Below are 14,033 nucleotides of genomic sequence, written 5' to 3' on the forward strand. Positions count from 1 at the left end.
CTGTTTAATAGTTTAAAATGCAGTGTGTGGTTTGTAATTGCAAATATGAGAGAATGATGCAATGTTATAAAAAAAAAACAACTATGTAACTGAAAATAAAAATATGAAACTCTCTTCTTTGCTAATAATGTTCTATTAATTATCTGTACTATTCATACAATTTATCATATAAGTGTTTTTTAGCCTCAATGTCACTTTAATATGGACAATTTTGAAGGGTCACTTATTATTACTGATGGTCATATCTAGGAGAACTTGTGAATAAACATGAAGAAGAGAGAACCGAGAGCCCGATATGGTGTAGTATGTCAAGGTAATTGGATAATTAGAAAGAGTATAAATTGTATACTCACAAACCAGGGTTACCTCCAGGCAACCACTGTGTAGGCAGGTGAGGAGATTAGCCTGTCCTCACTCAGGAATAAGAAGTCGCTCTCTGTAGGCTTGAAAAACAAGAAGGGGTATCCCCCTCCACCAAAGGTGGATACAATCAGTATTATGGTAGAGAACAGAGGCGCCAAAAGGATAAAAACAATATTTAAAAGTTTTAAAATTATTGCTTAGGAGGCAGTGGTGGACTCACCTCCCACAAGCAGACACAACAACTGTGTATTCACAAAAGGGACATTTATTGGTATACTCCAAATAAGGTTGCAACGCGTTTCGCAGGTCAAACCCGCTTCATCAGGCAATTACAGGAAGGAGCACACAACAGCAGTATGTCCAGATAGCACCTGAGGCGCCAGGTGCTATCTGGACATACTGCTGTTGTGTGCTCCTTCCTGTAATTGCCTGATGAAGCGGGTTTGACCTGCGAAACGCGTTGCAACCTTATTTGGAGTATACCAATAAATGTCCCTTTTGTGAATACACAGTTGTTGTGTCTGCTTGTGGGAGGTGAGTCCACCACTGCCTCCTAAGCAATAATTTTAAAACTTTTAAATATTGTTTTTATCCTTTTGGCGCCTCTGTTCTCTACCATAATATTGTGAATAAACATGCTTGGTTTAATCAGCTGATAGATTTGCAAAGCTCTGATTTGCTGTGATCACATCCTACTTTAGCACATGATCATGACTAGCGAATCAGAGACTTGCATATCTATCACCTGACCAAACAGATCACATGCTTCTCCATGAGTTCTACCAGACATGACCGGCAGAATGATTGACAGTTTCTGGATCCTGGGAAAGGTGAATTAAACACATTGCCATGTTGCACTGTCTCTGTAGTATACCTCCTGGTGGCTCCCCCGAATCAGGCTTGGGAATATTGCTCCTTGCTTCTTTTTTTCACCCCAAGCCTGACCTTAGCGTTATCACCTAGGAGGTTAAAAATAATTATCTCATATAATAAGGTAACAATAGCTCAAAGACAGGAAAATTAATATGCAATCCAGTTTTCAGTAGGACATTTTTAGGAGCTAGTTCCATGGACAGCACTCAGGTGACCTCAGGTGTTCTGGACCAGCTAAAATTTTTAGGGAGTTTTGGCTGCCTGGCTTTTGGGATTGGTCTTCCCTGCCACAGACATTAAGCACATTTAATTGTTGCCTGTGGAACCTCATATCAACCTGTCTACTCAACTGTGCAAGGCATTTCCAAAGTAACTATCGCTTTTGAGGTAAGTGCACAGTTGCCTGCCAAATTCACTAACAACAATACAGATGGGTCGGCACCACTGAAAGTAAATAAAGCTCTTTTATTGATACAGCAGTAACAGACGCTGTTTCGGGCTAAAGAGCCCTTTATCAAACTGCTCAAATGTGTAACACACACCATCACCTTAAATACACACCCACCTAGTGGGTGGTGACATTGGAGGACCTGATGGGGAACTTGAGACGCATCTATATGTAAAAATCACAGTAGAAGCACACTCACCGCATGTTGTATTTCTAACACGCCAAGTGGAAACCTCACCGCGCACCGTCCTACAGTCATAGGCCAATCAGAGCGGCCAATAGCCGCCAACCAATGGCAAAAGAACATCGGCGCTGCCCAGTGTGACGTCACGATCAGCGTGCGTCCACACTGAGCCTGATCACGGGTAGCCACTAGGTGTAGGAGGAGGCGTGCGACGTCATGACAACGTCGCACCGCCCCTATAACAACAAACAGGGAGCGTGCATAGTACGCTACAATGGTAAACAGTAGAAACCTCACTGCGCGCAATCTCACAGTCGTGGGCCAATCAGAGCGGCTGATAGCCGCCGGCCAATAACGAAAGAGTACCTGCGCCGCCCAGTGTGACGTCACGAACACCGTGCGTCACCATTGAGCCTGATCACGGATAACCACTGAAAGTAAGGGGAGGCGTGTAGTGTCATAACAACACCACACCACCCCTATAAACAAAATAGGGAGCGCGCATAGTAATGTATGCTGCAATAGAAAATATAAGATACATAGTTTAAATATATAAAAGTAAAACTTACAGCTCCCCAGCACGTCCTCCATGTCCAAATAAAAACAATTAAAGAGCACCTATAAAGATATAGAGAACAAATAAACATGATGAGAGACCACTGGGTGTGGTTTTTAAGGTGATGGTGTGTGTTACACATTTGAGCAGTTTGATAAAGGGCTCTTTAGCCCGAAACAGCGTCTGTTACTGCTGTATCAATAAAAGAGCTTTATTTACTTTCAGTGGTGCCGACCCATCTGTATTGTTGGACATTGTGATCCCAAGAGGCACTGGGACGGGGTCGTGGCACACCCACCTATGCTAAGGTGCTCCTCACTTCACCTTGTTTGTTGCCAAATTCACTGTCAGCATGGTTGGATTTTATTGGACAAACACCTGTTAATGTCCGATTTCTATGAAAACGTCAGTCAATGAGGAATAGATCCTTTCCTATTGCAGTCTCCACAGAGCTGTGCAAATACAGGTCGCCAGTTTGCCTAGGCTTCAGAAAATTCCTCCTGGATGACAAGCTGATAGATTTGTTGTTTTTTAACCACTTTGTTCTCCTTGACGCATAAAAACGTCAATGAGGACATGCGCACTCCCAAGGCCGATCGCGCGCGTGCACGCGTACTCCCGGCCGCGGATTTTGGAAGCTACGCTTTTTCTGACTCTATGTCCCTCTAAGCGTACATTGCACGCTTATAGTGACGTCATGTAAACAAATTCAAGATTGCCATCTTGTGGCCAAAAAGTAAAACTACATCTAAAAGTAAAAAAACATTACAATACACAAATATTTCCCCAAATAAAACACTATTTATATCCCACCCTCCCAAAAAATACCCACATAAAATGTTTAATAAAAAAAAAACATTACTATTAAAAAAACAACACATAAATATTTACCTAAGGGTTTAAACTTTTTAAATATCTATGTAAAGATGAAATGGCTCTATATTTATTTTTTATAAGCTCGTAAATAGTGATGGATGCAAAATGGAAAAAAATGCTTTTTTATTTCCAAATAAAATATTGTTGCCATACATTGTGATAGGGACATAATTTAAACGGTGAAATAACCGTGACAAATGGGCAAATACAATACGTGGGTTTTAATTATGGAGGCATGTATTATTTTAAAACTATAATGGCCGAAAACTGAGAAATAATGAATTTTTTCAGTTTTTTTTTTTATTCTTACTGTTAAAATGCATTTACAGTAAAGTGGCTCTTAGCAAAATGTACCCCCCAAAGAAAGCCTAATTGGTGGCGGAAAAAACAAGATATAGATCAGTTCATTGTGATAAGTAGTGATAAAGTTATAGGCTAATGAATGGGAGACGAACATTGCTCGGATGCATAAAGTGAAAACGACTGAGGGCTTAAGTGGTTAATCATCATTACAGTGGCTTCACTGCTAACAGCAAGGCGATAAAATGTAAAAACTGATTTGATATCTGATGAGAGAGTGGCACGGTGTCCGCTGCTCAGATTGCTCATTATTTAAAGTGGACCTGAGCTCTCTTGCACAGGACTGAAGCAATACATAGAGGAATGCACCCTGTATGTACAGTATTTAGAGAGTTTAGCCTGTTTAATTCCCCCTCATTTGTGTCTAATCGTAAGTTGTAAAGTGATCTCTTCCCTTTTTCACATGACTGCCTATGGCAAAGATGGCAGGTAAGACAATTTGAAAGCACAGGCTGTTAACAATATGTCTGCTTTCATGTATCAGGAAGTAGAAACAACACAAATTAAGTTTAGGATTTGTATCCGGTGTACCAAAGAAATGTTTTTTGTTTAAAGGTTTTTATGCTGTTGCATATCTTTTAGGGCCGAGAGGAAGTTCTGAGTTTGGGTCTGCTTTAAGCGTCTGGTAAACTCTGCTCTTCATGCCAGGTCCCAGCTATTGCTGCAACTACCTAGCATGCTATGTCTATGTGACTGAACTATGGCTCCACCCCTCTAGCCTGCCTGTATCTTGCATGTTCTGCATGATTTGAAAAAGCACTGATGTGCTTCAGAACAAGTTTGAGAAGCCGTGGTGATTTACTGGCTACTTTTATGGTAAACTGGTTACCAAATAGAAGTAATATTGTCAAAGAGCCTGGAGTGCTACAGCATAGTATTGCTTTACTATGACATGATAGTGTCAAAGAGACTGGAGTGCTACCATCTTTGCTGTGTCCTTCTAGAGACTGGGCTGTGTTCATACTAGTGTTAAAAACAGTGTTCTTGATGTTGCAGTGCCAAGAATATGCTGGCTAATGTCAATACAATTCATACCATTGATTTATGTGGTAGTTTTCAGAGCTTTCAGAGATTAGGCCAAATGCACATTTGACGAAAATTGCCTGCAAACTCTGATGATCAGCTGGTGTCCCCAACATCGAAGAAAATTGTCATAGACTTGTAATGGGTAGTAAGCAAGCAACAAATAAACAGTGGATGTATGATGGGTCCTGTGCTTTTGACACGATTGAAGGGAATTCACAGAGAGAAATACCTGAACCCCCAGAAATGATTGATAAATGTCTACTCAGCACAGAACAATCACAATACTAGATTATGAACAGTTGATTTCCAGTGGTTGGGAATTGCCAAGTGCTGCGCTTCCCAACCGCTAAACTGAGCTTATTCTTATAAAGGCGTAACTTGATTGAAACATGGAGTGATGGGCATGTTTATTTTAAAACTGGTGCAGACCACACATACTACTCTTTATTGGCCCTGGAGCTCTGCTAGGCAGGCTTTCCAGTGACGTCATGAGGTTAATTCCATCAAACCATTATAATCAGGGCTCTGGAGTTGAAGCAATTTTTGGGTACATGGAGTCTGAGGTTTCATAAACTGAGGAGTTGGAGTCGCATGATTTTTGTACCGACTCTACAGCCTTGGTTATAATTGACATTTTGATGAAATAAACCTATTGACTTCGATGTGACTGTGCGGACCATTATATCATTTTTGACACATGCCAGGGTTGTTGCAGCCCTGTGATTGCACCTTCACTTCAACAAGACTACTTCAATAAGAGCAGGGCTTTGGAGTCAGTTAAAAAAATCATCCCACTCCTCAGTTTATGAAACCTCCGACTCCGGGTACCCGAAATGACTCAGACTCATCGACTCCTTAGTCTAATACTTACCAGGGCTGTGGAGACGGTTCAAAAATCATCCGACTCCTCAGTTTATGAAACCTCCGACTCCAGGTACCCGAAATGTCTTGACTCCGACTCCTTAGTCTAAGGCTTCTTGCACACCAAGACGTTGTGTTAGGTGTCACATTAAGGTCGCATAACGTGCACCTAACACAACGTATGGTGCTGCAAAAGCCGACGGTAGAGTGAGCCGCGTTCGGCGGCTCGATTCCTATAATGTCTCCCAGAGTGGCGCTGATTGGCCAGCGGGACCACGTGATGCGGAGCGAGACACTCCGCATCACGTGGTCCCGCCGGCCAATCAGCTGCCGCCAGTGCAGTGAATATTAAGTAGCCATGTGCGCGGCTACTGTAGCTGGCTCTCCCCGCCTCCTCTCCGCCCCCCACTGCGCATGTGCAAACAGTCTAACGCGGCTATAGCCGCTCCAACGCCGTAGCATGCTGCACTTTGCACCGAACGTGCAGCATTACATGTAACGCAACGTGGGCTGTGTGAACAGCCCACTTGTGTTACATTGCTGTGCGTTGGGGGAGCGTTACAGGCGCACTAACGTGCGCCTGTAACGTCTTGGTGTGTAAGCAGCCTAATACTTACTAGGGCTGTGGAGTCTGTTAAAAAAATCATCTGACTCCAACTCCTCAGTTTATGAATCCTCAGACTCCAGGTACCCAAAATGACTCTGACTCCTTAGTCTAATACTTACCAGGGCTGTGGATTTGGTACACAAATCATCCGACTCCTTTGTTTATGACACCTCCAACTCCCACTCCAGGTACCCAAAATTGCTCCGACTCCACATCCCTGAATAAGAGTGTGTGCTTCAAACTCTAAATATGTATTAAGTCATTGCATTCTAGTATGTGTAGCAATCCTGTTGCTGAATAAAACACCCATAAGTTGAAATTTAATCACATGGCAAGAACAGCCGTATGCTCTTCAACATTGAACATCAATTGTCTCACCATATGCCCTGTGTGTGTCTATGTAGATAGATGGGTATTGATTTCTGAGGGAGAAATCCGTTGTCTGCAGGGCAATCTGTAGTACTGCACTGATCAGTTCATAATCAACCAGTGGCAGTTGAGATCATTACTGATACCTGTGCGAAATCAAGGCTCCAGTGTGGCACATCAATCTCTTGATACTTCTTTTTATTAAGTCAGGACTGAATAAATGCTGATTGCTAGGTCACTGTAAGAATGAGTGTCGCTCTGCCCCATTTTTCTTAGCCTTTATAATGAGCCTATTGGTTACTACAATGTACCGTATTTGACACAGAGCTGCAGCACATGATCCTATATCATGGCTCTAATGCTCAGTATCTATTCTTATTCTCCATATATGGGCATGACACAGTAGCACTTCTTTTATTTTGTATGTCAAATGTAATTCTGAGTGCCTAGTCTTATTCTGTACATGAACACTGCGCATTGGCTCTTTAATGTATGCCTGATTGGCTCTTTAATGTATGCCTGATGGAATTCTCAGCATCTCTGCTTTGCTTGTGGAGAATGCAGAATAACAGTTCGCTTATGTGTAATTCGATTTAACAATTTTTTTTCACTTCAACATGTATACCTGCCTACGTTCTGTAATTTTATATCCCGCCCATAAGGAAGCATAACTCCTGGTTTCCCTTTACCTGCATTAGTTAGGCCTTTTTGGTGCAAAATAGTATAGTGAAAATGTGAATACCGATATTGTGAAAAACGGTGTGTGCCTTCCTAAGAACCTTGGCACATTCCATTTGTCACATGTGCTTCCACCTCACTTTTACCACCCAGCCCTGGTTGCTGATAACCATGTTTTCTGAACTGGCTCCTTGTTTTTTGTAAGATTTGTCCAGATTGCCACACCACTTACCGCTCACCTAACTTATATTTCTTGTGTCAGAGCCACTGGCTGATAGTCTGAACAGTTTCCTGACGTAGTTTTAGTATTAGTATGTAATCATGCCAACATCCTCCGCAGCACTGTACAGAGTATATTTTCTTGCCACTTAACTGTTCCTCAGAAGGGCTCAAAATCTAACCCCCAACATAATCTTAGTCTTATGTCTATGTATGTATTGTGGTGTATGTATTGTATTCTCAGGTCAATTAACTTATCTGTATGTTTTTGGAATGTGTGAGGAAACCGGAGTGGTCGGAGGAAACCCGTACATATACGGGGAAACCCTACAGATAGTGCCTTAGCTGGGGTTCAAAACGGGGACCCAGCGCTGCAAGGAGAGAGTGCTATCCACTACATCACCGTACTGCCCATGTACATTTCACAAATAATAGCACTGTATGTGTTCACTGAAACTACAGTTTAATCCATCTTCTTATGAAGCAGAATTATGCATTGTTAGCAGGCTCTGAAGGCCAATTTGGAAAGCCCTGCAAAAGATAATCCCAGCTGGGAAATGGCTGCAGCTTGCATGATAGCTGATGAATTACCGATCTTTGTTTTTTCTTCCCCTCAGAGGCCAGTTGTCTCGCTCCATTCTCCAAGCTCAAAGCGCATCTCCTATATTCACCCATGTCTATGCTGCCGTGGTGGCCATCATCAACTCCAAGTTCCCTCAGATCGGGGAGCTCATTCTGAAGAGACTCATATTAAATTTCCGTAAGGGTTACAGGAGGAACGATAAGGTACGATGCAAGCTCTCTATTGTAATAATTCATTATTTTGGCTGCAGTGATTGCTGACTTGAGTTGAGCTGTCATTTATTTTGATTGATCCTTTCTGCTATTTTTCATTTTGCCTTAAATTAAACCTGTCAGTCATTTTGTATTCTGACTTTGCTTATTAGAAGATTGAGCTACAAAGTTCTTGTAGGTACCTCTTGATCTTTTCCAATCTCTGTACTGTTAAAATGGAGAGTAGATTTGCTCGTATGTAGCAGAACTCGCAAAAAAGCATATCAAGAATTTGACAGGTGGTAGATTTTTAAAGTGTACCTGTAGGGAAAGAAAAAGTACTTCAATTGGGTACTCACCTCAGGGCTTTTCACCAGGGCTGTGGAGTCGGCCCAAAAATCCACCGACTCCGACTCCTCAGTTTAGGATTCCACCGACTCCGACTCCTCTAATTTGCATATTACAATCTTGTTGATTGAAAGAATGTAACATGAAATTTGTCTCTTAACTGCCAACGTTTAGGAATTTTAAAAGACAACTGAAGTGAGAAGGATATGGAGACTGCCATATTTATTCCCTTTAGTCATAGACTAAAACTAGTCCTTGGTAAGAGTACTTGTAAAAGGTACAGACCGGAACAAAGAACATCTATCAGGCCATAGGCAATGTAACTGTGGGTACATGTAAGAGTGATGTCCAGGTACTCTGCAGGGGAATGAGGAGATTCTTCCTCTATTACACATCTGAACATGGATCAGGCCCTAGGCAATGTGACTGTGGGTACATGTAAGAGTGATGTGCAGGTACTCTGCAGGGGAATGAGGAGATTCTTCCTCTATTACACATTCTTCATGCACAATCTGAACCAGGTTTATGGGTGATAGACAACACCTCTGTGTTCAATGTGCACAACATTCTCAGTGGATTCCCTGCAGCTCTGTGGAGAGTGCATATGTAGAATAAACTACTACTGTGTAACAAAGTAAACCTGAGACAGATGAAATTAAAATTTTATACATACCTGGGACTTCCTCCAGCCCCCTTCAGGCTAATCAGTCCCTCGCTGTCCACCCGCCACCTGGATCTTCTGCTATGAGTCCAGGTACTTGAGCCAGTCAGGCGTAGTGCGCATGCACACACTCCGCCGCCGGGAGCGTACTACACCTGCGCAGCACTGTTGCGCAGGTGCAGAGCGCTCCTTGCTGTGGAAGCGGCATGCGGCCGGACTGCGCTGACTGGCTGAATTACCGAGACTCATAGCAGAAGATCCAGGTCGTGGAGGTGGACAGCGAGGGACTGATTAGCCTGAAGGGGGCTGGAAGAAGCCCCAGGTATGTATAAAACTTTTTCTTTTCATCCTTCTCAGGTACCATTTAATTCGTAGTCCCCAAACCAAATTTTAACAACATATCAAATTATTTGATTTCATGAGCAAAGAGAGTGCATACATTTGCATAAATCAGCATCAATGCAGAATTATTTCCATCTCATTGACCATCTCTATTAGTGACACGGCTACACATTAGGCTTTATACTTACAGCATATATGTTATTTCGTATATATGAGATTCCTGTGTACACATCATATATATACAGTCACAATCAGATGTGTATATCTGACTTTAAAAATACGGGGACTGCTTTATTGAAGCAGCACAAATAACTCATTTTGATTGGCTTATTTCATTTTTGTGAACTAAGCACAGCTATTACTGTATGTATAAATAATTTATGATGACTATTATCTGAGAAATAGAACGTTTTATCATATTTTCTATTTTAATTACAGTTTAAATTCATTCGGAGTCGGTGCATTTTTTTCCGACTCCCACTCCAGGCACCCAAAATTGCCCCGACTCCAACTCCACAGCCCTGCTTTTCACAGTGGGGCGGGGCGGTGCGTCAACTTGACGCACTGCTACTGCACTCCAATGAAAACCTATGGGGAAATCGCATTACCTTTGCAGGAAGTGAGCGTCACTTCCTGCTTGGCTGGATGCCACACAGTGAATACTGTTTATTAACGCAGTATTCCCCAGGGCTGTGGAATCGGTACAAAAACCTTCCGACTCCTCAGTTTATGAAACCACGACTCCGACTCCAACTCAGACTCCAGGTGCCCAAAATTGCCCTGACTCCAACTCTGATTCCAAAGCCTTGGTATTGCTCCCTGAAGGCCTATTTCTGGTGGTGCGGCAGCCACACCGCCACTATGCAGTGTGAAACCGGCCTCAATAGAGGGGAAGCCTTTGGATAATCCCCATGCTTTTCCTGCCCTTCTCCATTAATCTGTTCCGGTGCTTTGACCTTTGCAAAGCACAGCTCACGCATGCGCAGTGGCACAGACCCGATTGGGCTCAGCTTTTTCCACCGAAACCTGAGCGATAGGGAGCGCGGTCGCAAGTTTCGAGAGGACACAGAGCTACAATGGCAAGGTGGCGGGAGATGGGGAAGCATCTGGAGAATTCAGCGTTGTGCCCTCCAGAAAACAAGGCTCACGCATGCACGATAGTACGTACCGGATCAGGTGTGGCTGTAAATGTATTTTCATTGGTTTTGTGTTACCAAACTAGCTTTACACAATTTGGGTTGCTTATTTCAAATAGCAGATGTGTGATTACTGTAGAGAAACATTTTGGCTACTTTAAGTACCATACAGTCTGCTAAGTGCTCTTCACAATAGGAAAACAATTACAGCAGTGGACATTTGGATACTATTACTGTATCTATAATACACAGTACTTGTGACAAGGGCCTCAATTCACGGATTTTATCAAACGTTTATCAAACACTTTATCAAACGTTTGATAATTTACCTCATGGGTAAAATCTCATTTTGAATTCACTAAGGTGTTATATATTTGTTGAACGTTTTATCGGTAAAACATTCGATAAATATATAACACCTTATTGACTTTAAAATTAGATTTTACCCATGAGGTATTAACATAAACGTTTGATAAAGTGTTTGATAAACGTTTGATAATGTTCCGTGAATTGAGCCCACGGTGTTTGTATACAAGCAGTATTTAGTATTGTACAGTAAGATTGGTGTCAAAATGGTAAATTTTTGTTTTTTTTGTCTTTTTTTTAGCAACTTTGTTTGACAGCGTCAAAGTTTGTCGGCCATCTTATAAATCAGAATGTGGTAAGTCCTATTTATTCATTTATTTTATGGTTTTGAAGTGTACAGCTAATGAATGTTGTGGCTTTGGGATGCGAGTTTAATCAGAGGATCAAGAAGTGGTTGCGAGGTTGTTAACATTGAAGAGGTCTTTTACACTACATGCTATTCCGATTTTGAATAAATGTGATTAAGATTCTTGATGTGATTTAAAAAAAAAAAATTCATGCATGCTGCGTGTTTTCAGCGTTTTTTACATCCAGTAGAAATCGTAATCAGAAATCAGAGTTGCAATTTGCAGTGTAAAAGAAGCCTGAAATTATTTGCTTATCAACAATATGGGCCCTTCCACACTGCATGCGCTTCGACACAATTGTTATAGTCGCAAACGCGGTGCTATTCAATTTGCTTTGTGATCTCTCATTTAAAAACTTCCCAATTGAGCCTGCCGATCGCAAGCATAATTGTGACAAAAACGTGTGCTCAAGCATGTATAATTTGTGATCACAGCGGACTGTGATTGCGATTTTCAGTGTGGGAGACCTAAATCTTTGCTTCTTGGCTCCTCCCACTTGCTAAAGGCCACATCTTAAAATGCTGTTTGACCCTTCCCATGCATTCCACATGACTATTGACATCCGATTTGGCACAGAACGCTGTTTGGAAGTGCATCATCGCCTGGTGATCCTGAGCTGTCTTCTTTATTCCATTAAAGTGAACCTAAAGTCAGACAGAAAAAATGAGTTTAACTCACCTGGGGCTTCCCCCAGCCCCCTGAAGCTGATCGGTGCCCACGCTGACTCCATCAGATGTCCCTGGACCGGCCGGCGGCGACTTCCAGCTTCGCCGTCACCGGCTGACAGGCATGCTGCAATAGCAGCATGGGGGACGCTATTCTGGCTGGGAACGCGAAGAATCACTCGCGTTCCCAGCCTGTCGGCCGGTGACAGTGAAACCGGAAGTCGCCGCCGGCCGGTCCAGGGACATCTGATGGAGTCAGCGTGGGCACCGATCAGCTTCAGGGGGCTGAGGGAAGCCCCAGGTGAGTTAAACTCATTTTTTCTGTCTGACTTTAGGTTCACTTTAATGAAGATGTCATTTAACATGGATATGTACACAAATAATGGAAGTCCCTATGTATGAGTGTAACCACAGTGCAGACCTTGTTGGAATGAAGGGAACAGCAGGCATAGGACAGCAAGTTTTTTTTCACATGCAGCCTTTTGTTTGCTGCTCACATTTAGATTACAATTTATATGATGAAATAACTTATTCTATCAAATCATCATCTCAATACAAAATCAAACTATAAACTTGAAAATAATCTACTGTGTAAACTCACATATAAGCCGATCCGCATGTAAGCTGAGGTACCCACTTTCCCCCCAGAAACCAGTAAAAAGTGTCTTGCGTATAAGCCCCTCCCCTGTATAGCCTCCCTTCACAGAAACCAGATGTGCTCCCAGTACAAGTCAGCCACAGAATCATTGCACCACTAACACGTTGCTTGCACACTCCGCTCTACAAGCCAGGGAGCACAGGTTGTTGGAGCAGTGCACTCTGCACACCATGCTGCAGGGGATGGGGGGCACGGACACAGCAGGGAGCCAGCTGGCAAGAGCAGGATCACTAGTGCACAATCCTTACGCTCCTCTGCCAGTTACAAAACCTGCTCCACCATCCATTCTGCTCCACTGACTCGCATATAAGTGGAGGGGGTAACGTTTCAGCACATTTTTTGTGCTGAAAAATTAGGCTTATAGGCAAGTATATAAGGTATTCAATGTGACCATTTTAAAGAGAGTCTGAAGCGAGAATAAATCTCGCTTCAGACCTCATAGATAGCAGGGGCATGTGTGCCCCTGCTAAAATGCCGCTATCCCGCGGCTTAACGGGGGTCCCTGATCCCCCAAATCTCCTCCGTACAGCCGGGGAGCGCTTCCTGGTTGGGGCAGGGCTAACCGCCGCAGCCCTGCCCCACGCGCGTCTGTCAGCGCGTATCTCCGCCTCTCCCCCGCCCCTCTCAGTCTTCCTTCACTGAGAGGGGCGGGGGAGAGGCGGCGATGCGCCGCTGATAGACGCGACTGGAGGCAGGCCTGCAGCCGTTAGCCCTGCCTCCAGGAAGCAATAAATCTGCGACCAAAAGACGACCAAGGTTTGCGGGGGTGGGTTTGGGGGTGAAGGGACCCCCGTTTAGCGGCGCGATAGCGGCGGTTTAGCAGGGGCACACATGCCCCTGCTAACTATGAGCTCTGAAGCGAGATTTATTCTCGCTTCAGAGTCTCTTTAAGTGAATATTAGTTTTATCCTTTCGGATGGAGTGACATTTTACGGTAAATCAAAATGGAACAATCCGTTTAGAACAATCAAAAGATTGCTTTAGTTTTAGGTTGTCTTTTTCATGGGCATATTAGAGTGAGCTGTAAAAAGCTGGTGTTTGCTATTTTAGTGGAATTTCAGTTGAATTGAGGTTAATTTTACAAGTTCGCAGGAGCACTAAAGCGAAAAATTATAAAATGTGTTATAAATAGCGTGTGTAAGCATATGTATAAAATGTTTATTTGTTCCAGAGTAAAATGCACTATGACTTTTTGCCTATCTCGCTGTCACTTACAGCACAGAATCTGTTAGGATTTGGACTAGCCCATCTCCTCATAGGCGTTTTTCAAGTTTCGATTAATTTACCAAAGCACTTTGAATGGCAATTGCTCAGTC

The 14,033-nt window shown here is 43.0% G+C and overlaps 1 protein-coding gene across 1 annotated transcript in view; it reads left to right on the top strand.

The window, feature by feature from the left end:
- The window catches only part of CWC22 (CWC22 spliceosome associated protein homolog), a 143,666-nt gene that overhangs the window by 24,094 nt on the left and 105,539 nt on the right, over positions 1–14,033 (top strand). Inside the window, exons 6-7 of the mRNA XM_068245424.1 lie at positions 8,038–8,206; positions 11,289–11,342. Coding sequence (XP_068101525.1) covers positions 8,038–8,206; positions 11,289–11,342 — 223 coding nt within the window. The remainder of the gene's footprint in view (positions 1–8,037; positions 8,207–11,288; positions 11,343–14,033) is intronic.

The sequence above is a fragment of the Hyperolius riggenbachi genome, chromosome 7 (assembly GCF_040937935.1).
Source record: "Hyperolius riggenbachi isolate aHypRig1 chromosome 7, aHypRig1.pri, whole genome shotgun sequence".
In the NCBI taxonomy this organism is placed as follows: Eukaryota; Metazoa; Chordata; class Amphibia; order Anura; family Hyperoliidae; genus Hyperolius; species Hyperolius riggenbachi.